General features: G+C 36.2%; 1 protein-coding gene across 3 annotated transcripts in view; it reads left to right on the top strand.

Annotated features, from left to right (window-relative positions):
- DCUN1D4 (defective in cullin neddylation 1 domain containing 4) overlaps nucleotides 1-19,765 on the top strand; it is a 36,234-nt gene extending 16,469 nt beyond the window's left edge. For 2 of the 3 annotated variants that reach the window (XM_013949560.2, XM_067298064.1), the window contains exons 4-12: nucleotides 23-52; nucleotides 1,322-1,436; nucleotides 8,761-8,852; nucleotides 10,930-11,000; nucleotides 13,016-13,107; nucleotides 14,028-14,136; nucleotides 18,128-18,232; nucleotides 18,711-18,813; nucleotides 18,922-19,765. In XM_013949560.2, coding sequence (XP_013805014.1) covers nucleotides 23-52; nucleotides 1,322-1,436; nucleotides 8,761-8,852; nucleotides 10,930-11,000; nucleotides 13,016-13,107; nucleotides 14,028-14,136; nucleotides 18,128-18,232; nucleotides 18,711-18,813; nucleotides 18,922-18,977 — 773 coding nt within the window. In that variant the 3' untranslated portion in view covers nucleotides 18,978-19,765. The remainder of the gene's footprint in view (nucleotides 1-22; nucleotides 53-1,321; nucleotides 1,437-8,760; nucleotides 8,853-10,929; nucleotides 11,001-13,015; nucleotides 13,108-14,027; nucleotides 14,137-18,127; nucleotides 18,233-18,710; nucleotides 18,814-18,921) is intronic. The other variant, XM_067298063.1, reaches the window with a different exon arrangement.
- Nucleotides 19,766-25,703: the final 5,938 nt, after the last annotated feature.

The raw sequence follows: 25,703 nt of genomic DNA, 5'->3' as shown, positions 1-25,703 counted from the left end.
ACATCTGTTTCTCCTATAACAGGAGAGAGACTTTCAAAGATACGAAGAATAGGTAAGCATATCAGTTTTTAGGTAAGCCATCAGTTTTTGTTGGGAATTGGGCCTCTAACTTCAGTCTTTGGCCTTAATGTCAAAAGTGGATGAAGTTTTATTGTTTGCCTTTTTCTCTGTGATTAAAAACAAAAAAACAAAAAAAAAAAAAAGATTTTTGAGGCATCTTAATAAACAATAAAACACAGCTATACCTGGATGCTGCTGAAGCTAAGAGAGGGTAGATTAGGCATGCTGGAGTTTTTCATATTTTCTTGCAAGTTTCTTTGGCATTGCTTTGTGTCTGGATTTTATACCTCACCTTTCTCTTCCTTTCCTTTCTAAATTCTCTGCATAACACTTAGAGCTTTGATCTGATAGCTCTTTGCACTCCTCTTACACCTTTTTCAGGTGTCCATGTGGTCCTCAGTATATGAAAGTAGGAAAAATTTTGCCTTGAGTGTCAGCCTGTTGCTTTTATGGGACAGCAAAGCCCGTTAAACAACTTGCTGCGATCAAAAGGGCTGGTTCTGTGCTCTTTCTTGTGCTAATACACAGAAAGTTGCTATTTTTTGGCTGTGTTTAATTAACAGGTTTGGTGAGCAGGATTGGCACAGTGAAGAGTCACCAGAGCTGACAAGGGAGAAGCAGGAGCATGCAGCTGAGAAAGGGGGAGGGAAAAAACTGCCTTTTGATTGCATCAGTGTCTTAAATTTGCTGTTTCCTACTTGTGGAACTTCACCTTTTGAGTGAATCCAATCCAAATGATGCAGCTACTTATTTTTTTCCTAGCAGTTGCTGAGTGTCTCACCTTCTTCCCCCCCCACACCCCAATCCAACCAAAACCCTCCCTACCCCTTGCTCTCTATATCACAAAAAACTTTGAGCTTAAAAATAAAAAGATTCTGTTTTCTGGAGGTATGGTGCTCTAGTTTTTGGGACAGATCTGTGTTTCAAAAAGTAATGAACAAATCTTATAACTTCTGATTTGAATAAATGACTGAAAATTAGGATGTCTCTCTGAGGATTGAAGTACTTCTTTGGTATATTCTTAGTTCTTCCCTTTTGTTAGAGTGAAGTAGCACTAGCCTTTAACTTAAATCTGATCATAGAAAATCGTATAAAAGTAAGATAGGTTTTTCTCTTGAAAGGAGACCATTTCTTCTGTAATTTTTGAATCTGTTAACTTCCTCCCTCCCCTTCCCTTTGTAATATGCCTATTAGTGGCCACAGTTTAACTGGTCTGCAACAGTTTCATTACTTGTACTGGTGTTTTTAATTCCCTCTGTAGGAAGTCTTCGGTCTTGCAGTTCATCAGACTGCTTTAGTAAAGTGATGCCTCCAAGGAAAAAGAGGAGACCTGCAGCAGGAGATGATTTATCTGCTAAGAAAAGTAGACATGATGGGTATGTCATCTTACCATGAGCTAAGACTGATGGAATATCTAAAGATGATTAGCTGATACGATTGTGTGTTCAAATACTAATAGAAATGGTATTCAGATTTGATTGGATTCTCAGTGTGGAGCCATGGCCTGTGGTTGAACTACTGGATACGAATAAGCACATCTAAGTTCAATTTGTATTTCACCTTTTCCTAGTCATACAAAAAGCTTGTAGGGAACTTTGCCTTGCTTTAGTTCCCCAGCTGTAAAAATAGACGTACTTGTTTGTTCAAAATGAGCTTTCAATGAGTATAATTAATATCTTCCCATGACGATATTGTGTGTGTGTGTGTGTGTGTGTATATATATATATATATACACATAACATCTAGATTTGGCGTGCTCAGTCTACAGCCTGTCAGAAAAGGGAATGTGGTTTTAGCTCACTCTGAGCCACTGTCTTACCTGGAGTCCTAGCCTCTCCCTGTCTTGTTGTGGTTTTATACCGATTGTGTAATGGAAGGGTGAGGATTGTCCAGGCAAAGTGATAGCCACTGGTGGAGTGGTCATTGAGGTGGTACTACTCAGCTTCCCTCTTTCCTCTAGACAACACAAACACAAGTGGGCAATAACTGTGCGTATGAGCAGTGTATAGTTTTGGCATAGGTGCTGCATAGCTGGCACTTCTGGAAATGTTGGACTTCCTGTGTATGCTCAGTCGGCCTCAATCATTCAGTATACTCCTTGTGTGCAGGACACTCATTACTTATGCACTAAATTCAGAGCTTCTTGGGAGTACAGGATGGCAAACTCCTACACAGTAGGTGCCATCATATGTTAGTAGAAGGGCTATAGTATGCAACTGTCCTGACATTGAAAGGCAGTGACATGTACAACCAGGAAGCTTGTTTGCCACTTTGTCACCCAGTAGAATTTGAGCTCTATTACATTCATGTATCACAGGTGACTTAGAAAACACATGCTTCCATAACAAGTATCTTCAAAAAGGTAAAAAGATGTATTTTTTTCCTAACTCTCAGCCTGAAATCTGATTGTAATATCAGACTTAGGCTGGGTGCTTTCCTTTTTATTCACTAGCACAAGTAAGAAAAATGCTGGTAGCCAAATTAAGCCTCTGGTTATGCCTCTATAACTCCACTGTGTTAAATAGGTTTGCACAACTGTAACTGCACTAGCATTTATTAAATGACCTGTTGATGCAGAAGAAGAAAGATTTCGACTCTCCCTTTCATTGCTTTGCATATGCAGTGCTAGCAAGAAAAAAAGCAGTACATCATCTTAATACTTTTTGCTGCTTTTCAGAAGTAATAAAATACAAGAGCTAACTAGTTGACAGAGGAGAGACACTACAGCTTATTCAAAGATAGGCATACAGTGTGGAAGTGAAACAAGAAAAAAATGTTTATATCATTGGAGTAGAGATGTTCACATAGTTTAACTCTCCTTTTGCTGAGATGCAGACAGGAGGACAGAACAAACAAAAAAACCCCAAGAGTGTAAGGCTATTTGTAAGCAAGAGATACAGATTTGTTTAATCCAAGTAATAAGTAAATGATGAGAAGCTAATTTCTTACTCTAAGCAGTATCAGTAGTACGTACACACATTTTCAACTTTTTGAAAGCATAATTTAAAGACTTTTGTTATATCTGCCTTTCAGCTTATTACTAATAGACTTCGTTCTACTGTCATCTAAGGCTTTCTTAAGAGACCCTTCAGCCTGCTTTTAGAAGTAGAGGTAAAACCAGACCTGCTGGTCATGAGCAGCAGGGTAATATCCTTCTCTGTAATGTGGTTCCAGTTTTTGTCAGTCTTCCTTCTTAGCTTCCAAAGATTTGGGGTCTTCCCCAGCTTTTCTGTGTATAAGTTTCATTTCTTTTGTTTTACCTTCAAGAAAATTATCGATTATTATTTCAGCATGACTAGCAATATGAATTAATCTGCTGAACTTTTAGCTCAGTCTTAGAGCTATGTTTTCCTTCCAGGAAGGATTTCTTAAGATCTGGCTTATGCCTCTATAATGTTCCATGAACAAGTTGGGCAAAGAGCATGCTATCTCCTACTTCCATGCTTGTTTGTTGGACAGAGCTCAAGCCTGTTGTGTTTGGTTTTGGGAGGTCAGGCTTCTCAGTGTGTCAAGCAGAAATGAATCTGAAAACAGGAACGACTATAGCAGTGTACTGTGACAGAGCTAGTTATTTCCGATGACATTTCCTCTTACATTGTGGACAGAGAATGATAGAAACCGTAAGAGTTGTGCCAGTGCCAATATATGGAATAAGGGACCTGTGCCCTATTCTTTACCACTGCTGACATTTTAGAGACAGAGTTCCTAGAAGTTGCATGCTGTTAAATTGGGATAAGTCTTTAAGGGACATTAGCCTGTGTGGATTCTGTATTGTTAAGCAAAACAGTCACCTTCTGTACATTGCTCTTTAATGACAGGTAGAAGTACAAAGAGTCACAGGGAAGGTAAAGCAAGTTTCATGTAAAAGTAGTTGCTGGGAAAGAGTATAGTCCTCACTGTGTAGTTATCTAATTCTGTGTATTAGTTTGCCGCCTCTAGCCAAATACAGAATTTTGCAGAATTTTTCCTGAGGGAAAAATGAACTGTGTAACATATGTCTTTTTTTTTTTCTTTTCTTTCCCCCTTTCTGATAGTCCCATTTAAAAAAATTATTCTACTCTTTATTCCAGTATCATGCTTAGGGGAAAAGTCTTATAACGATGGATATCTGGACCTTAGAATGATGAAGAATGAATGCTTCCCTGAAAGTCGTGTTTTCAGGCAATTAGATCTAGAGGTCTAACTCATTTTGGATGTGTGTATGGACCACATAAGAGCATATTTGTATGAAAAAGTAGATTAACTTTATTGAGCTCTGTGCTTTGCAGTGGAAAAATGCATGTTTTGAAAACACAGTCAACACAATATTATTAATACTGGAAAGTAGAATGGGAATGGGAGTGTAATAATCTTGGAAATTTTCAGCACCTTTAGTATTGAGAGGTTTTCTTGGTTTTCTTTTCAGGAAGGTTAATCTAGCATTGCTTTTCCCCTGCCTTGTCCCAGATTCTTTCCTCTCTCTAGTTAGTAAAATGGCTGTAAAAAGCCATAATAAAAAAGAAAAAGCCAGAAGCTCCTTAAGGGAATATTAGTTTATAATATAGGGAAACATTTAGTGAAGTCAGCTGTCACTGTTCTGACATTCAAACTCTCAGTGTCAAACTAATAAAGATGAATATTCTTCAAGTGAAGGTTATTCTGAACCACTGTAACTGCATATGTGTCACATGTAAGAGACAAATGCATACTTTTTCTCCCTAGGCAATTTGTTTCCTTGCTGTATCTGATGAGAAGCACACTAGGGTTGAGAAATGGATAGGGTAATTTTAAATGTGAAGGCAGAAATTCAGTTTGCTGTTGTCCGGTAGGCATATGCACAGCATATGCTCTGGGAAAAAATTCTGCCTGTACCTTTTTAGCTCTGAGGATGAAGTTCTGCATGTATCTTTTTAGCTCTGAGGATGGAGAAAGCAAACCCTAGTGTTCCTGTTTGACCTTCAGTATTCTCTGAAGCAGTACAGATTGTGGTACCAAAAGTACCAGATATACTCATTGGCCCTTTCTTTATGGAAGGTTATTTTTCAGACTCTGAGCAATATATTCTTTCACTTGTGTCATGTGACTGAAACGGTACAGGTTTCTCTTATGGACCATCAATGCACAAGCGAGTTACCATACTGTAATGTGGTCAGTGTAATTACTGTGCATCTGTTTGAAGGTTCTAGTGTTGGGCATCCTGAGAAAAGTATGGGCCATTGAGGACTTGCCCTATAAAACTCAGATTGTTCAGTAGATGTTCTGTGCTCACAGAGTGTCCAGATTTACCCTGTGCACTCTGCCAGTTTGCATCCATCTGTGTTGCAAGAGCCAGTGTCCTCAGCACAAGGGCAAGGCACATCATCATGCAGTATGCACAAAGAATAGGAGAAGATACTAAGATACAAGGCAGATGCCAGATGGCTTTTGTGTCCATTTGTGCTCTTCCCTCTGCACGTAACATTTCTTGAGACAGTTAAATCTGTATCCCTCATAGTTCAGAGAACACTGTCTTTGGAACTTCCTTTACCCTGCACTGTCAGGCTGGGCTTGTTATGATACTGAGCAGAGTTGTCCTGAGCTGTAATCTCAGGTATTTGTTTAATTCTCCCTGCTCATCTCACTTCACCAAGCACTTCAGGGATTAGGAGTCTCTTGCCGATAGAACTGGCTGAGTCTAGAAGTTTGTCTAGATTGCTGGGGGGACAGCTTCTTTGGTATTCGGAATAAGCAGGGAGAGAACAGGCTTCTTCTCTATCCATGAGAGCCTACAAAGAGAGGTTTGCATTGGTGTTACTCGCCTCAGTTGCGTTCCTTTTCAAGTGATTCTTATCTTGCAGAGTAGATGGTCTCATATTGACTCCTTTAGGTTGAGAGAGTAGTATCTGAGATTCACCCAGCCATTATTGTTGTATGGTTTTATGCTTCTGACCCTGCATATTCTTCTTGTGTGATACGATGTCACTTGCATTTTTAATCAGTGTCTGGCTAATCAGCTTGTAGCAGAGACCAGGATAGCCTGAGACTATACTTTTCAATTTTATTTTCTGAATTTGTGAAGTAATTGCTCTTACCATCATGAGTTGAAGATCTTTAATCACTTTAGTTTCTCAGAAACCAAACTCCAGTGGTCAGATACTGACCTTTTTGAACAATGATAAGTTTGAGGCCAGAGTATTTTGCTCGAAATTACTTGGCCATATGTTGGGCACATCTGCTCTCCTTTGTGAATATTATTGTTTCCCGCAGTTGTTAAACACTGCCTTCAGACTTAAGCAGAGCAGACAGAGTTGCAGTCTCATGTCAATCATCTGAAAATTTACTCTACTTAGATACAGTGGATATACAAAAAGGGGTGCCTTTCTTTGTTTTCATTTTCCATTCCCCTTATACTTACTGTTATCATTGGTGCCTTGGTTCAGGCTGCAATGTTAACTCTACCATTTGTAGATGCAGGAATCTTTTCCTGAAATAACTGGATGGCCTACAGCTCTGTCACTCAATTTATTTCTTAAGGGTTCCTTCCCAAATCCCTGACAGCTAATGCGTTATTGAATTATATGAATGACCAAGGAGGCGCTTGCAGAAGAACAAACATTGTCTTGTGGTGAATGTCTGTCTTTGGGAAACACGCTGACTTTGCATGTTCCAGGTCCTAGCAGTGCTCTTGTAGACTTCTTGGACAAAAATGTTGAATAGTTCCTGTTACAATCAGTTTTAAACTAGGTATTCCAGCTGGTGTTTTGTCATGTTTGTTTGCTATAAAATGGTGATATGGAATAATTAAACTTTTGCCAAAATTGCAGCATGATTGGCATGCCTCCTGTCTTTGGCAGACAGAAAAGACTTTTTTGGTTCTTCTGAATTCAGAATATTTAAAGTCATGTTGTGCAGGTCTTTCCTAATCACAGTTGGTTCTGCAAGTATGAGGATTAAGTTAAGTTATCAGACCTACTGGGCAGGGGGGGGAAGCTCCAACTCTGGCTTTGTACCTTCTGGCTTAGTGGTTCTACAACTGCAGTAAAACTTATTAAAAAAAAAAAAAAGAGAGAGAGAGGTAATTCAAATAGAAAAACAAGTCTTCCAAATGAAAAAGTAACTTTACTCAGTCTGTGATACCAAGAATCTTGAGTAATATGACATTTGATACAGGTATGGCTGGCATTTGTCTGCAGTTTTTCACTTTGTTGCAGATCAGTGTTTTTCAGTACAGTGTTAATTTTTCTTTCCATCTTGAAATTTCTTGAAAGCTTAATTTGTATTTGTCTTCCAGTTAGCAATTTATCATTTTGCTGTGGCCAGTACTACTATTCTAGTGCTTAGTTGCTTTAAAAGAACAATGACAATAACTATGAAATAACTCTTTGAATTACTGCCAGAATGATCCATGTACTGTTAATGTCCAGATACAGCTCCTTGTGGCTGATATGTGAGCTAGTTGGAAGAAGTGGGATCTGTGTACTCCAAGCTCTTACGCATAAGCTTCTTTTATGTGTCTTTCTAGAAGGACAAAATGGTGATGAAATCAACCCCAAATTAATTTCATCAAGTCATTTCAGAATTCTTCTTCAAGCAATTAGTCACTCTGGTGTCCTCCCACAGCAGGATTTGACACCATAAGCAGAGGGGCTGCATGCTTGGAACATTTCCAGAGCCTTTCTCGGCTACCTCCTCTGGGCTAAGCCCGTTTTTCACTCGGCTCTTTTCAGCCATGCGAGCCCAAGCTACGGCAGCAGGTACGGAAATGGATCAGGGAGCGTGTATGCAGCAGTGAACAACCACTTGGAGTGCTGAGTCTATTCCCCCTAACAAGCTGGCACAAATGGTATTGGCTCTGTTTCAGAAAAGTCTAAACAGCACAGAGTAACCCATCAACTCCTGTTATGCCTTCCACTTTTCAAATGCTAAATTCAGAAGACGAGTACTTCAGTGTCATTGCCTGAATGCAGTTGAAAGTCCCTAAGCTCCTTGTACAAGGAGAGCGTTACTCTGCCAACCATCTTTGGTGATGGTGGGGTCACTACTGATCTAGCTTTCAAATAACTATTTACCCCATGACGAATGGGGTTTGAGTTATTGTCAGTTAGGACCTGTAACCTGTTCTCTGTGAGGTGTGGTTTGTTTGTGTTTTTTTTTTTTTTTTTTTTTTTTTTGCGTTTTCAACTTACTGGCTTTAGAAGAATATAATTGTGGGTCATGGCTATTTTGGCCTTTGTGCCTTTTATAGGATTTCAAGGAGGCAAAAGGATTATGTGCAGCTCTCTGTGGCTAATAAATAGTCCAGAGTGCGTGAAGCATGTGTACACCTGCAAGTAGGAGCTATGTTCACTGTGATATGGAATTACTGTGCGTTTAGACCCACAGCCAAGTTGCAGCCCATCAGTTGATTTTGGTAACTAGCTGTCTGTATGTGAAAATCTTACCTTCCACCAGTGCAAGGCATTTTGGGGTTGAACTTGAACTATTCTGTATTTATTGTACAGCAAGTTCATGTATGTGGACAATTACAGATCAGTTGAAGTGTGATGGGCTGTTGAGAAAACATATTTAGGTTCAGTGACTCTTAGTCTGTTAAGTGGTTCCCCAAATGGCTGGGTATGAGGACAAGATGTTGAGTAAACTGGTTAATGAAAGAAAATGTGTAGCTGTTTAAAATGGCTATTGACTAAAAGGTTGCTTTTAAAAATTTGATGAATGAATTATTTGTTTCTCTCTCTTTTTAAGTATGTATAGAAAATACGATTCGACTAGAATAAAAGCAGAGGAAGAAGTCTTTTCAAGTAAGAGATGCTTAGAATGGTTCTATGAATATGCAGGTAAGGGTGACATACAAATTTCCTTCTGACAACAGCTTAATATACACTGGAAAGTAAAAATTGCGTTAACTGAGCTTTTCAGAACTGAATATAGAGGCATTTTGGTAAAACAGGTTTAAAGACGGAAACTTTTCTTATGTTCTGTGTAGCATGAAGTTGAAGAATTCAAGGTACAGTTTGTCTTGTTGAATAAAAAGAATAGAGAAGATGTGTATTTTAAAATATTTTAAAATGTGTATACTTTACTACTCAGATCTATAGTTAAAGCTGTATTTCTGTCCAAAATGTTCTCTCTCTTGCTTAGAGGTCTTCTCACCTGCCTTGTTAGCACTGAGTAGTACAGACTTATGCTGTCAGGGAGGGTCTTTTTTAAGTGAAAGGTAGTTTATTTCGTTCCTGCGAAATCTGTTGGTTCTAATTTCAAGCATAACAGTGAATCAATTCATGTATCCCTGAATAGTCTTGTCTTTTAGTAGTTTTCCATCCTGCAATATAGCAAAGGTAGACTAAATTATTTATTCCTTTTCTTGTATGTGAAAACTTTCTTCAGGCATTAGTTCTAAAATTACCCCTTATGATCTGGGGTCACAACAGATGATCCTCGAATAGTGAAGTCACTGGTTGTTGTTTGTTTTCATAATTTTACACGTGCTTTTCTGAAGGGAGGAATTTGAAATATGGGGAAAAATGATCTTGTGACTCTAAAGAAGACCACAAGGAAATGAAATAGGTGGTTGATGAAGGAAATAAGGTCATCTGGCAGTTTTCTGATACTGTCTTGGATAACATTGCTCTCAGCTCATTCCCTTTAGTCTGCTTTCTACATATAATGAAGAGTGACTTAATTTGTTATAATAAAATTTTCTTCTAAAGCATTACATAAATCAAACCAGTCTGAGATCTCTTGTCTGTGGCAGTCTATTCAGTCAAACAAGGCAAATCTAACCTCTTAGATTCTGTGGAACAGTGTGATTTTTTTTTTTTTCTTCTTCTTTTCTTTTCACTGTAGCAACAGGGATAACTCATTCCTGTCATGAGTTCAGTGGAAAGAAAAGACAAAAGCAGGTCAATATGAGAAAGAACTTTTCGTTTTCTGTTGGCTACATATGCCAAGATAAACCAGAGGAAAGTGGAGAGTATGACTTTGTTCACAGTAGCAAATAATATTCTCAAAAATGGATTTTCAAAGGATAATCTCTTCTGTGTGCTTTCTTAAGTCTTCTCTTGTATTTATGCAGCCAGTTGGTGCTGCATTTGTTTCTTTCCCCAGTGTCTTTGCATTACAGAGTAAGTCTTTTTAAAGGCTGTTGTGTACGTTCAGAGAAGTGTTGGTGGGAGGAAGTGATGGGAAGATGGGAAAAGATATAATTAAACCTTGTTATATCTAGAATAGTAGGTCACCTAATAATAAAACATAGGTTGGTTTTCCTTTTATAAAACTTCTTTTTCTTCCACATTTGGTCTTTATATTGGTTGAAAGTAGGCGTTTCAGCCTCCTGTGCTGCTTTTTCCAAAACAGGCCCTTTTTAATGTGCATAAAATAAATTGAACAAAATAGTCTAAATAGTTATAACGTACTTCAAAAAAAAAAAAAAGATATCTTGCACAATATACTACTTTCATGATGCCTGTATAATTTTTGAATGGAGTATTGCAGACATTATGAATATCTTGATTTAATAGCATCTGTTTTAGCTTTTGAAACTTTTCTTCCTTCTAAGTCAGCAAAGAAATAGCTATGTATAATTCATATCTTCCTTCCCCCTGCAGTTGCTAAAATTCATGTAATATGTGGCCATGGTATTATTGCAATATGAATAAATGAGCATTTTTATTTTTGGCTTTTTTTATAAATGACATTTTGTAAAGATATTTTATAAATGAGACAATGATGAAGGGTGTTCTGGGAATGCATCAAAGCCTGATAATAAGGAGGGAAATAGTTATCACATGTCAAAACAAAGGAAGCTAAACTGTGTGGAAATTCAGGCTGTACTATGTGATTACAGTTCTTTTATGCTGTAAAGGTCTCACTCTCTGAATTTGAACAGATAGGTAAAATGCATTTTGTTTGCAGGTACTGATGACATTGTAGGGCCAGAAGGTATGGAGAAATTTTGTGAGGACATTGGAGTTGAACCAGAAAATGTAAGTTCAAGCTTCATTCAAAATCTTCCTAGTCTGTTACGATGTTGGTGAGCCAGTTTTATATCTCTTACTTTTCCATCAAGAATTAGAATTTTGTAAATGGAAAATTTGAAGAAGCAATTTAAAATAAAGGAGTGTAAAGCAGAGATGTTTATATGAATGCTTGGAAAGAAATTGCCTTCATTTTAAACAAAAAACTGTTAACTTGTAAAATCTCAAACTTTCCTTTGCCACTTCCTCCCTTCCTGCCTCCCAACTCCTGTGAGGATCTTTTCTGAGGCCTTATTGGAAGTTTTCTATAACAACAACAAACTAATGTTCTATCTGCATTCTCTAGGGGAGAAAGGGATTTCAAGTAGCAGAATATTGTGAACAATATTAGCACTCCCATCATGCCATTTCAAAATCCAAATGGATCGTGATTTGTTGTGCCTCTTGCAGGCTTTTTCCTAAAGCATAATGTGTGCTTATGCAAGTCCCATCTTTTGTAGGATTTGTATGTAGAGCATCATCCATTTAGGTAAAATGAAAATTATATTTTTCAAAGATTTATTGGAAATATAAGATGGAATTTGCTAATTTTGAAGTTCATTAGTGTAATAAACCTTTGCGGTTGATGCAGACCTTTTGGAAATATTAAGCAGGTATTCTGATTTTGCCATTAAAAACTGTTTATAGCTGCATTAGAATGAGCTAGGTAAATGGCTGGTTTGCAAATTTAAATGACATTATTTTTTCTTTTCCTCCTAGTCTGCAGGGAAAGTTGTCCTGCAATTTTTTCCATACATATATCAAAAGTGATATCTTGAATTCATGAATATGATACTAATCTCTAATATCACTTTTCCAAATAGTTTCTTGCCTCAGCTCTGTATGTGAGCTGTGAAAATGATACCGACATTTCTTTTTGGGTAAAACTTTTCTTTTTGGGTAGAAGTATTTATGAATTAGACTTTGTTTTGATGTCTTGGATATTTTGATATTGTTAGTTCATCCACTTGGTATCTACCTGAATTGTACTGCATGTTCAGACTTCTAAGATTAGATAGGATGACAGTACCCAGGAGTAGCTGAGTTCGGATGGGATCATCATCAACTTTAGAGCAATTAGATTTCACCAATCTCTTGGGTTGTACTGGTGCTAATCAAGGTAGGAATTTGACAAATGTCAAAAGTAACTTGTTCTTAGATTGGTACTTAGATTTTGTAACCGGTTTGGGAAACCTTTTCCTTAGCTTTTCTTATGTTAAATTCACCAACCCATCTTCCTCATGGTTGTGCTGCTCACTGGATTACCACAATGACATTCTGTGCATGTTCCTTTGAAGAAGAGAAGGTGGCTACTGGTAACTTGGATGTATGTTGGCTCTGTATCTTTGCACTGTTACTTTCTTTTCATTGGATTAGGTATGAGAATTGAAGCAGTTAAGATTGTGCTGGTGTTCTATATTGTATAGCTTCAAATGGGTGTGAAGGTTACTGAAGTATTCCAGTGTTTTGGATATAGCATTGCTGTCTTGAACCGTTACTGACCGTGATTTCACTTTATGAAGGACTGTATGCTATAAATCTGAACATACATCTATGTGAAGATACCCTTTTAAGTTGCTTAAAAGCTGAGTTAAAAGTTAGTGTCTTTTCACAAAATTAAAAGTATTGATACTACAGCAGAGTCCATGATGGTAAATATTATAAGGAAATAGTAAGATAGTCTCTTTCTCTAAAAGGGTCTTAACTGTTGCTGCTTGACCCAACTGTACCTGCATGTGATAGACTGGAGAGACAGCAATATAGAAGAGAGGTGCAGAGGTGATGGGCATAAATATTTATGTATAGACAAGTTGTATAGTCATATTTAGATGATTTAGCTTTTCCAGTAGCAAAAATCTGAACATCCTGATTATGCAAGTAAGGTATTTGTAGCCTACTAAATAGTAACTATTTAAAAAATGTGTGTGTGTATATATATATATTTTTAATTCTATTCAGTCTTGATGGGTTTTTTTCTCTCTTAGGTAGTTATGCTTGTATTAGCATGGAAGTTGGACGCACAAAACATGGGTTACTTTACGTTACAGGAATGGTTAAAAGGAATGACATCACTACAGTAAGTGCTTTGGAAAAACCTCCAAGTCTCGTATAGTTATTTATTTATTTATTTTAACTTAATTTTTTGAAACATAAAACCTGAAGCAGAGAGCTCTGCTTTGGAGTAGTAGCTATATGTTTTTGCTCCTATTTACAGAGGTATGGCTCACTTAGGGACAACTTTAAACCTGACAGCTGCATGTTAAATACAGTTGGCTTAAAATGTCTGCAGTCTTGAAAAAACAAATGTCATGAGGTTTGATACTGTTTATCCCCAAGGAGAATGGGACATCTATCTTTGTTACTGGATCGGACCTATTTATTTAACTTCCTAAGCTTCAGAGTTATTGCGTAAATGTTAAATATTGGAATGTTATTAGAGTATGTGCAGTTTAAAATCCTATATAATACATCCCCTTTTAGTGACCACACATTTTTGTGTTCTTTTGAAGAATTGCTTTCTTCGGTTGAGATCTTACCATCATGGGATAATTAATATAAGTGTAGTTATATAATTACATGTTTGACAGAGAGCTGGGGAAGAACTGTGTTTTAACTTATCTTCCAAAGCAGAATCATTACAACTGTGTAGGAAACTCTGTCAGTGAAACTAAAGAAATACAGTTTCGCTTCTGCGCTCTGCTGGCTGTTTGCCTTGTGTGGAAAAGCTCTTAGTTTAATCTGCTGGGGAATGTGTTTTCTATGAATCCAAACAAATTTTTATCAGTATACAAGCATAAGCTTTTGCTAGCTTATCTAAATTCATTTCACACCCTGGGTTAAATCAAGACATCTTACACAGACAGACTCATAAATGTGTCTTGCATTTTGTACAGAGCAATGGGAACACAAATATGTTAGAGATTCTTTTTCTAAAAACATCAGACACCAATATAAGAATGTAGACTATAAATTCTCTTCTTTATGTTTTTCTTGTAGATGTGATACCACAGAAAAATTGAGAAATTCTTTGGATTACTTGAGATCTTTGTTAAATGAGCCTACCAATTTTAAACTTATTTATAGATACGCATTTGACTTTGCACGGGTGAGTATGTGGAAGGCTAGCATCTGAAATTAAAACTTTACTTTCATAAATAATAAAGAGACCATATACTATTTCTTTTCCTAAGATACCACTCATGATTGCTTCTAACACATGAAAAAGTTTGTCTTAAATAAGTGTATGCAAAATATCAGAAAAATGTATGGGATGCTTGATGGTCAGTGAGTTAGTGTTTTAGATTTTGTGCAGAAGACGTGTTTTATTGCCTCTTTGCTTCATGCTATTTTATGATTTTGAGTAAATCATTTGGGCCCTATTCTGTTGCATATTGGAGCTTTACCATTTACTTTCTTTGGCTTTACAGTTATTCTGCTTTTTTTTCTTACTGTTTGGATCTTGTGAGCACAAACATATTTAAAACTGGAAGATATTTCAGACAGTTCTGCAGGTAGTAAAAATTAATTAATTAACATGATAAAAGCTGGATATCCTGTAAATACTGGTTTAGAAAACTGTAAGAAAGTCAGTAATAATGTTCTCAGTATTTGTTAAATAATATCCTGTTATCAGTCTTCCTGCTATAAAATATGAATTGCTAGATTTGTACCTGATATTAGAAACTGTAATACGCATAAGACTACTCCTGCTTAAAGGGAGCCATAAAAAAAATTGAGTTTCCTGAATTAAGCATGTATATTGACAAGAAATTTGGACATTCACCTTCCCTGCATGATGGATCACAGAGGATTTCATATAAAAATGATCACAGTTTGTTTGGCAAAACTGAAGATCCAGTTTTGATGCAGGAGAACCAAAAGCACCAAGAAAACTGACAGCAAAAAGGTAACATAAGAAAAATAACAATAATAGATTGAACTGCTAGCTATACTGACAGTTTAGTCTGTCATAAGAAATTCAGATTTGTGATACATGAGTGCTTTCTGCCTGTCAGCATGCAGAGATTCACAGTAGTTCCCTTCTAACCAAGGAAACCTACAGTCTGGATATGACAGCATGCATGGAACTAGTGTGAGAGAAACAAACCCATATCAATTCCTTAATTCCTCCTTTGCTGTATGAAGATTTATTCTGCTAATTTTTCTGGAAGCAAAATGCAGACACAAGAAATAACAAACATTGCCAAAGAAGTTGAAGATACTGATGAAATATTTTGAATTGATTAAAAAAAAATCCTTTTTACTAGTAGCAAATTGTGCCAGCAGAGAGGGCCTGTCAAAGAGAAATGAAGAGACTTAAGGCAGGTGGGTGGAGTGTTTTCAAGAGGTACTAAACAAATAGATGTGACATACCATGCTGTTGAGAAAGAAACTGAACATTGAGAGATGTGACATCTCTTGAAGGAGGAGGGAAAAAAAAAAAGAAACTTCAGAACTGCAAGTCAAGGTCATACCAGCTGGGGAAATGCTGAAATTCTACCAGATTAATAGAATTATTGAACTTATACTGTGGGGCCAGGGTGAGTCTATAGGAGAATGGCATACTGTACAAGTGGGAATGAATGCTAACAAACATTGATATAACTATCTAGATATGGCAGAAGAAATTGTACATCATGTTAAACAGAATAATGGAAGTGAATGATAGAAAAAAGCTGACAGGAACATCTTTGGTTTTGATTCAGAAGATTGTGTAATTTCCACCCTATGGATAATCATTTCAGGGAAGCATTCAATGACAAAAAACACTTGTCCTAAACTTCCTAAGTTTTGAGAGATAATTTGAGAGTGTCTGTTGTGATTTGGTATTTTAGAGTTAGTTTGTCAATAAAAACAAGTGTCATCTAGATTTTATGCAGCATGCACAATTTAAATCAGCATGGACTTAAGGAAGTCATTTAAAACACCCTATGTTGGTATTAAGCATAAATAGATTCTTTGCCTCTTGTTTGCCATGGTCATTGCTGAGTTTGAGAATGTACAGAGGCAGGTATTTTATGGCTTAAATAGGACTTCTATCTGAAATATTAAAAATATCTCAGACTGTCTATCATGAATGAAAAACAAATGCTGAAATGTGTCAGACTTCTTCTTCAATGTTTCTGCCATATCCAAGAAAGAGAATGCAGATATTCAGGATGTATGATAAAAATGAAACCAAAGCATCTGTCATGGCAGATGTGCCATTAGGCAGCTGGAGTTGTGTATAAAGGACTCACCTGAACAAATTGTTCTGAGCAGTAGTTAGAGAGGGGGAATGCAGACACTTAACAATGTCAGGCATGCAAAGAACAGCGCAGCTGAAGTAAAGGCAGCAGAGCCTAGCTTCATTAACACTTGAATGTGTGGTAAGAATTCAGAGTATAAACAGTATTGAAAATAAGATATATGCTCACAGAGCAGTGTGAGTTCTGCTTAAGACGTTTGTGACAGCACTAAGGTGTAAATAGTCATTGGAAAGGGGATTAGTTTTGTAACTATTTGATGCTGGAAATAAGTGAAACAGTTATATGAATGCAAAAGTGTCTGCAGGTTTCAGGTGAGTGATGAGTTCTTTGCATCTCCTATGTATGTTACTCCAGCATTGTTACTAATCTAAAAAAAACCTTTTTTCATCCTGGAATTTACTTTATTCCTCTAGGCTGAGTTGGGTGAAGTCTCTTTTGCATTTTGTGATCAGAATATAAAACAGCTTGTGTTGTTTTCAGAGTTGCAGGCCTTCCCACTTTCCTTACAAAAAAAATGTGCACTAAATGCTGTCTACGCAATTTCAGAAGTGAGGTGTATTTTGAATGAAATGAGTTTCAAGAATAGGGAATAATGTTGTGGTTAAGACAGTCAGTTGTTAGAGAACTGGGATTTCTTTCTAGTTCTACCACATCCTTCCTACGTCACACAAGACAATGTAGTTATGTTTTCAGCATGCCTTTTTTCTTTTCTTTTCTTTCTCTCTCTCTCTCTCTCTCTCTTTTTTTTATGAAGATGTGTATTCTGTAATACAACTGCACTTGCACAGGTGAGGCATTGGGCTCAGTTGTCCTTGTCTTGTACAGTTCTATTAGGTGCTTCCTACATTCGTGTTTTTTCTGGTTCACTGAAGTAATTTAGATTTTGCAGTCTGCAGTCATGGGGAGAGGGAAGGAGGGGGGGAATATTAGGGCCAATGGTGGCCAATCACTTTTATTTTTTGTGATTCGTCCATTTCTGAATTTGTAGCTTAATACTATACTCAAGACATAAAAGGGTAGGGTTTTACGTCCCATCTCTCACAAAAATTTAAACTATTTAAAATATCAAAATGGAGTCTTATTTATACACTGATTACTTTTGAGATGTGCAGAAATTGTACGATCAAATACATTAACTTTTCCACAGGTTAGATATAATGAATTTGCTAGGTACAAATGACACTTTTCTTTTTTTTTAAAGAAAAAGAAACAACACATCTAAGCCTTAACATGTCACTGCTATGCTGAACTCAAACTGGAACAGTTCTGAGAGGAGTCTTCCTGTGCTAGCTCTTACTGTCTTATGCTCCCTCTGCTAGTTTGAGGATTCATTTAATCTAAACTTTATATAATCAATAGAATGATAGCACAAAGAAGCTCCTGGGTGACGCTCACATAGTCAGTGTTACTTGATAGCTACTTATCACCTACTGACAGTTGAGGTAGTAGTATCTGTACCTCAGGAAATATCTGTAGTAATACTATTTTAAGAGACCTACAGCTATGCAAAAGCATATGTACAAACATGGATATTGGTCCAGTGGCCATGACTTTCCAGAAAGTGCAGAAGTCACAAGTAGAAGTAGATGCTTCATCCACAGTAGGTTTTCTCAAAGAACTGTCTTTACTATGGAAAGCAACCCCTCTCTGTAGTAAGTCATTAGCTGTGAGGAAAAGTGTAATGTTTTACTAGGAAGTTGTGTTTTAATAAAAAACAGTATTAGATACTGTTATTTATTAATGTGTTTTATGAATGAATGAACTGTGGTCTGGGTATTGGGGGAAACAAAAAACACTGAGATTGTGGTTTTTTTCCCCTCTTTTTGACCTTTTTTTCTCTTCATACAGGAAAAGGACCAGCGCAGCCTAGATATCAATACTGCCAAGTGCATGTTGGGGCTTCTTTTAGGAAAAACATGGTCTCTTTTTCCAGTATTTCACCAGTTTCTAGAGGTATGAAGTTTGAAACGGAATTACATTTTTTTTGTCTGTCTTCTCTGATGTTTTATTGTAATGAAATGTGCAGTAAACAACTAAGAATGGGTGTTTATATCAAATTTTTATCCCGATTTAGATTATACTGACCCCCAAAACTGCACTTGTAACTGATATCTTTCCTTTCTTCCTGTTCACCAAATCCCTCTGTAGTTAATGTTTATTTAATACAGGACAAATTATAGAGTGTGTCTTGGATTTGCTTATAGACTGTCATTTAATTGCTATACACTTGTCCACTAGAAGAAGTCTTAACTAGAAACAGAAACTACTCAACACTAATTTGACTTAGTGGTTTGTTTATCCCTGTTTGATTTTAGGTGACAGAGATTAAAATCATAATTCATCGCAAACCTTAAATTTTCTGTAAGAATGTCTGTAAATCTGAGAGAGTTGAAAATATGTTTTAGTAATTTATGTTTCTTGCCTTAAGCAGCAATCAAAATATAAAGTTATCAATAAGGATCAATGGTGTAACGTGCTTGAATTCAGCAGAACAATTAACCTTGACCTCAGTAATTATGATGAAGATGGAGCCTGTAAGTACCGCTATACATTGGTGTTTTAAAATAATTTATTTCTGAGTTTAATCATTCCGTGTCCTCTTACAAAATTTTGTAAAATATAGTTATTTGATCTCTCTACAGGGCCAGTGTTGTTGGATGAGTTTGTGGAATGGTATAAAGGAAAACAGATGACATAGGAGTTTAACTATGCACAACCACTCAAGAGTCACTGTTACCACAGTTAATGTCAACCATTAGCCATAAACTGCTGTTTGTATCAAAGTGCATGCTGCTTTTCTTGCACTGTGTCCCTCTTGCAGGGAACTTTTGGTGTTTGCTATTTGACAAGCCAGCTATGCTTGCTGTGTAGCATTGTTCTCTTTGAAGGCTGCTTTGCATTCTGTATTTACACTACAAAATAGTGAACTTGCCAGCGTCTTCACTGTGATTGCGTATATTGCTGTCTAAATTTTGTATATGTGTATAAAAAAACCTTCACCTAGGGATTATTTCTGCAGAAATGTATTGTAAAAAATAATTTTGTGGCATATTTCTAATCACTTATATGTTCATTGAAACTTTAGTTATTTTGTTTTTCTTTTGGTCTCAAATGTAGCATTTCAGAAAATGAAATGGACAGACTGCTTGGACGTAGTTACCATGAAGAACTGTTGTCAGTTTTAATGTTACTGTTTGAGATGCCAATTTCTGAGGGGAGAAGATATGCTGTGACTTTCTTCAGGGGAATTCACCAAACATGACCTTTTGCTTGATAGGAATGAAACATCAGTGTCTTAAAAGAAAAAAGATATACACACACACACACACACACACACACACACACATATATAAAAACACTGTAATAGTTGTACATGCCACAGATTATTTCTATTTGAAGAAGAAAGTACTGACTTTTTAATGTTAAAACTGCAGTAGTTTCATTACAGGTACAAATGAACAAATTAAAGTACCTTTTAAAAATGGATTTTAGACTTTCGTAAATTCCCTTTGGCATATTTCTTTTAAACTTTGGTGTACTAAGTGTTTGGATTATGTTGCGATCTAGTGAAATTAAGTTTTATCTAAAAATCAGTGGTTGGGGGAATAAAGTCTGCTCAGCCCCAATCTATAGTTAATATAGGTTTGGATCTTTCTTTGTAATATTAATCTTTCCCATGGTCTATAACTTTGGTTCTGAGTAATTAAAAATATTATATCAAGTAGTCAAAACATTACTTTCATGCTGGGGATTGGAATTTCCTAGCAGAATGTCCATTGCAGGCAATGGGCACATTGAACACCAGCATTAAATGACAATACTTTTTAATAGGGACCACTTCCTGTTTCACATATTTCTTTATCTGTTTAGGACAGTTTTAGTGATTATTTGGGAAAAATGAGTGAATGGAAAGGTGTTTAAGTTCTATATTTTTGTCACATTGGCTTTGCCTTACCCGTCTTTATTAAATAATATTACTGTTGATTTTTTTAGGTTCTTGAAGTATCCGGTGCTATTAAACTTTGATCCCTGAGGTTCCATATTATTTCATGGAACATTTAACAAAAAGGGACCAGTGGATATTTTGGAATAAAGAATAACATTACTTTTCTGTAGAACTATTTTAAAAGGTATTGGCAGTTTTGGTATTTCTTTAGAATGCAATCCGGGGGGGGGGGAAAAGCATTTTAGGTTGAATGTGAAATTTTCAGCTGCATTGAAGGTCCTGTTCTGCCATCCCTGAAGTCAGGAGCAACTGTCATTGACTTGACTACTTTCAGGATTAAGCCTGCTTTATCAAAAGCACAGTAGCTTGCTGCCCTGGACCAGGAGGTTGTAGTTCCTTTGCTACTGGTGGTCAATTTATGTTCACATCTTTCTCTCTCTTTTTTTTTTTTTCCTCCTCTCCCTCCTCCCCCCTCCAAATTTAGCTGCCAAAGAAAAAGTTGTGTGTGTTTGTGTGTATCTGTATTTACTTAAATATACCATATGTATGTATATACAAAATCTAAAGTTCCATGATGTTAAGAAAATACTACCTTTCCCCATGAAAGAGTCATGTTTGAATTTCTATGACACTAAATAAGTAGCATTCTTTAATAGTGGTAAAACATACATAATCATTGCTTTTTCATGTACTAAATCACATAACATTAATTCCATATTTGAAGCCAGTTTGCACAATATATTAATTCAGTGGAGTGTGATATTTAATGTTTACAAGTAGTGTTTACTAAAACACACGTTTTATTAAGACTTCTGATGTAAATGTGTATATTACTATAGTATAACCGTAAGGAAAAAAACAGGGAGCTGCTGGTTTAGTTCTTAAAAAAATGAACTTAGAAGCAATATAACTTGTAACATTAAGCTGAATTGTGGTTGCTAAAATCCTAAGTGAAATACTACAAGTGTTCTTAAATGTTAAGTTAGTTATTAACTCTAGAAAATGGTTTAGCACAAATTGGCCTGAATACTGCTAAAATACAAGGCTGGTTACGTAAGAAGTTTTGTATGTGACAAATAATTTGGCTTCCAATAATGGAAGCAAGAGCCAAAGACACTTTTAATCTATTGCTGTTATCAGTATAACTTTCATGTAACAGGGTCAACAGAAATCTGTTCAGTTCAAACAAGTATTCTTTTCCCAGTTTTTGTTAACGTTTAGCAGAATACAAAATTTAATTGAAAACAAGAAAAAAATGAAAATAGTCATACTGTATAGATTAACATACCCTTCAGTTTTTCTTTGTGTACAATTGGGAATGAGGGCAAGGAATAATGTGTTTGAACATGGATCAGACAGATACTGCAGATGTTCTCTTCCAGTTGTAAGCAGGAAGAATCTGTGCTCTTCAGTGAGTTTAACACATGGATTTTCATAAAATGAATCACAAATGCAATTACAGCTAATTGATATCTTTGCTGAAATTTACAGAGATCAAAATGAACTAAAGCTGACCCTTGCAGCTTAATAAGCTTCCATACATTATCTGTCCTTTTGTTTGTGCTATATCTGCTGACAAGCAGAGAGACCTTAACATTGCCAACTCTTGTATTTTGGAGAAATTCCCTCTTCTTTTTACATTGTAGATATTTAACAAAGCTACTTAATTTACCTTGTATTTAATACAAGTTTGCTGTTTGCTTTTTTGTTTGTTTGCTATGCCATCAAATAGTTGCTGTATTTTTTTTTTTTCTTTTCAAAAGTGGTGTACAGAATATCCTGACTTCTTGAACAGGACACTGAAAGGTCATTGTGGCAGAAGTATCATGAGTTTATGTTAATTTTTCAGGGGTAAAATAACTGTCCTTATAGCAGAAACTTAGTGGCCTATGTGTAATTCATGCTTGATGTTTAGGAGATTCTAAGGTGCAAAGACAGTTAGTGAAAGGAAAATAGCATTCAGATACTATAGTAGTGGATACTTTAAATTGATAAATGACAGACATTCAGAACTCTTTATTAATAGAATAGTAATAGGGAATATTAACTACAGAAACATTCCACAAATTAAGTTTGTATATATTTCCCTTTGCTGCAAAATAGTATAAAATAATGTAAAATACTAATTTAGTTCTGTGTTACTATTTTTTTCTCCCCCCCCCCCCCCCCCATTTTTCCCCCCAAGGAAGGCTATTTGAGGAAGATGGAATTTATTGGAATGCTTTATGTACTTCTTGAGTTTTCAGTAAGAACCTACATTCCTACATTAAGGTTATCTTTAAACTACAATAAATGTTTGGGTCACCTTTGTGTGGGCTTTTCTAACATTCGCAGGGGACTGGAGGCATCTCCCATTTTATTGCAAATACGGACATTTTATTTCATCACAAATATGCTTGCACAATTGAAATGAGCTTTAGCTCATCGCTACTTGCTTCACATTCACCAGTTACATTTTTTTGGAGGGCAAGAAACAGAATTCAGTTTTGTTAAGGTTTTTCCAGATTTCTGTTGACCCCTGGTCACAAGTCTAACAAATTGTTAAATACTTTTGGAATTCATACAGACAGCTTTAGAGGTTAGCTTGTGCCCTGGTTTTAATTATAACTGCTAAAATACCTCTATAGGCCTTATATTTTATCCTTTCATATTGTTATAAAAGTGTATAGAATCCATCCATCAACTAAGTAATTGGTTGTCTGTAATTGAGACCAAAATGTGGGGTGTTTTGGGGTGTTTTTTGTTTTGCTTTTTTGTGTTGTCACAAAATAGTTTCTACTGACACTGCTGTTGTAGGAACAGCAGTTAACCTGTAACTGTGAATGCTGTGTTTTAGTTATTTGCATATTATATACATAAGGTGCACTAAACTCCTGTGACTCAGCCTGACTAAAATGCTGTTATGCCAGCAAACATGAATTCATCATGAGTTCATTTTTAGGATTTTTGCTGGTGTTGATGTAAAATGGTATCACACAAATAAACAGTATTTGTGATGGTTTCTGAAACTGACTTTAGATTTTTCTGTGGTTCATGCTTTAGAAATTCTCTCACCTGAATACACCTCACAACACGTGAGAATTGCTGTATAAGCTAGCTAGTTTGAATTTTTGTCTAAAATGCATATTTAAGAAACACCTGTAAAATTCAGATTTTTGTGTTTTTAAAATGTGTTGGATTTTAATGTTTAGTCTACCTTTTTCACTTAGTAGCAGAGAACTTTCTTGTGCTGCAAAGTTTTGTTAAAAGAGAAAATATACAATCTTCTGATTCTTACATTCCTAATACTAAGGCAAATCAGTATTTGAAACTTTGTTGGAAATGGGTGCGTTTCAAATACAGGGTGTGCGTGTGTGTGCGTGTGTGTGCGTGTGTGTGAGAAACACTGTTGTAATACGAAAGCTTTTTTCATGCAGAGTCAACTTCACCAGGAATGTATCTTCAGATGGAATTTTACAGCAAGCATCTTCATAACCCGTTCATCTCTTAAAGCATACATAAAGAAGATTCTGTAAGTTTTTTAAATGCAATGTTGGAAGAGAAGACAGGTGGTCTGGTAGTATTAAATACTGGTAGTATTTCATGTGATATTTTGCTTTGGGCTGTTTGTGACTTCAAATCCTTCTATTTTTCTTACCTTTTAACAGAATTTCTTTCAATTCTTTGACTTGTAATGGGCTGTTTGGTTGATCTTTATGAAGCAAAAGTAATTGTATCTAAGCAGAGCAGTAGAAAAGCCGCTAGCAGTATGACATGAAAATTGCAGCTTTAATGTCCGTAATATATTCACAACTTTAAGGGAGCAATTAGTTGATCTTGCTACTTAATATTATTTTCAGAGGTGCAGATTTTTTTTTTGAGTAGAAAACAGACCTAAAACATTGCAAAGAGTGTAAAGAACAAGTTTAAGCAATTGTTCTTTGATTTTATTTAGTTGTTTTTTTTTCCTTCCACTGTTTGAGCAACTAGTCCTAAGGCTTTCCACTCAGGGTGTTACATTCTGAGGTACTGCCTGTTCCAGAGAAGCAGGCCTTCGGTGTGTTTTAGCTGGTGTTGGAGTCTGGGATTGTCTTCACCAGTTCTCAGAAAGTAGGTGTTGCTTGTGTTAGTCAGAGGTGGTGAGTCACAGTCTTCTATACCACAGGAACCTTCGTATTATTCCCCAGATGGATTATGATGTTAGTTGTGTGTAGATTAAATGTGAATGTCTTTACTTCATGTTCAAGGGTTATTTGCCAGCCCAATTGTCAGCATACTTTGGAAAGACTGAAATGCTTTGTGCCTACAACAAACAACCTGATAATTATCAAAATATCATAAATATGTGATTGAAAATATGAGCTTTGTTATACTCTCATTACTGTATCTGAAGTTCTCAATCTGCTCTTAAGATTTTAGGGTTTTTTTCCTAAACTGATTCAGTGTATCAGGGAAACTATGTTGTTTCCAGCCTTGAGCTCAGCATTTTGTTGTCCTGTAAGAAGAGTATGTCAAGACTATTACCAACATCCTGTCAGCTACACCTTTGATCTTCACTGAAGAATTCAATACAGCATATGCTCGCTTAGCCTACTTTTTTTTAAATGAAGCTTGTTCTGTGACATAATCTGTTTATCCACTGTCATCTGTGATAGTAACTTAAGCCTTATCTGAACATGAGTTTTGCTGCCTGAAGTTACTGATGAAGCTGAAGTTCAGCTTCCCTAGAGCAGATGCAGTTGTACCTCTCTGCAAGTATAACTACTATATTGTGTGTGTGTGTGTGTGTGTGTGTGTCTTTATAATGTTCATTTGTTCTAGTATGATTGCAACTGTTTTTGAACAGTGTAGGTATTTTTGAAAATTCTCTGTAACCAAATCAGCTAAATGAGTAATTTTCAGTACAACCAAAATACAGCTGATTGGTATCAGCTGAAATGTGAAGAAAAATGACCATGGATAGAATCTGAAAGAGATTCAGTGAGCAGGGGGACTGTGTAGCTATTGGGTACTGCAGGACTTGGAGAACTAAGATGATCAGAGAGGACCAGAATCTTTAAAGCACCCTGTGTGATGACTGTTGGTTGGGAGTGACAGAAAATATAAAAGGTTTTGTATTATTTCTAAGAACAGTTGCTAATGACATGAGGAGTGAATATGAAGAAGAAACAACTGGCTATTTGGATTTGAATGAACATAAAATAATAAGAGTGTTTGCAGTGATCAGTGGCAAAAGAAAAGTGCAAGGTATGTGAAAGTAAGTTTCAGACAGAACATCAATAGTATTCTGACAGTAGGGTGAAATACTTTGTCACATGCTAAAAAAATCCATAATGAAGGAGCAAATTGCTGTCTCTTTGGATATGATAAGGAAAGCACACAATTTTTTGTATAACTCTTTGGCATAAAAGGCTCATACAACTCACTGCATCTCAGAAGCTATGTACTGTACATATCTCCACTGCAGCATGATGGTGGTCAGAAAAAAGGTGAGAAAAT

The sequence above is a fragment of the Apteryx mantelli genome, chromosome 5 (genome assembly GCF_036417845.1).
Source record: "Apteryx mantelli isolate bAptMan1 chromosome 5, bAptMan1.hap1, whole genome shotgun sequence".
Classification (NCBI taxonomy): Eukaryota; Metazoa; Chordata; class Aves; order Apterygiformes; family Apterygidae; genus Apteryx; species Apteryx mantelli.
The sequence above is the reverse complement of the archived record's forward strand: the minus strand, read 5'-3'. Positions and strand labels throughout refer to the sequence as shown.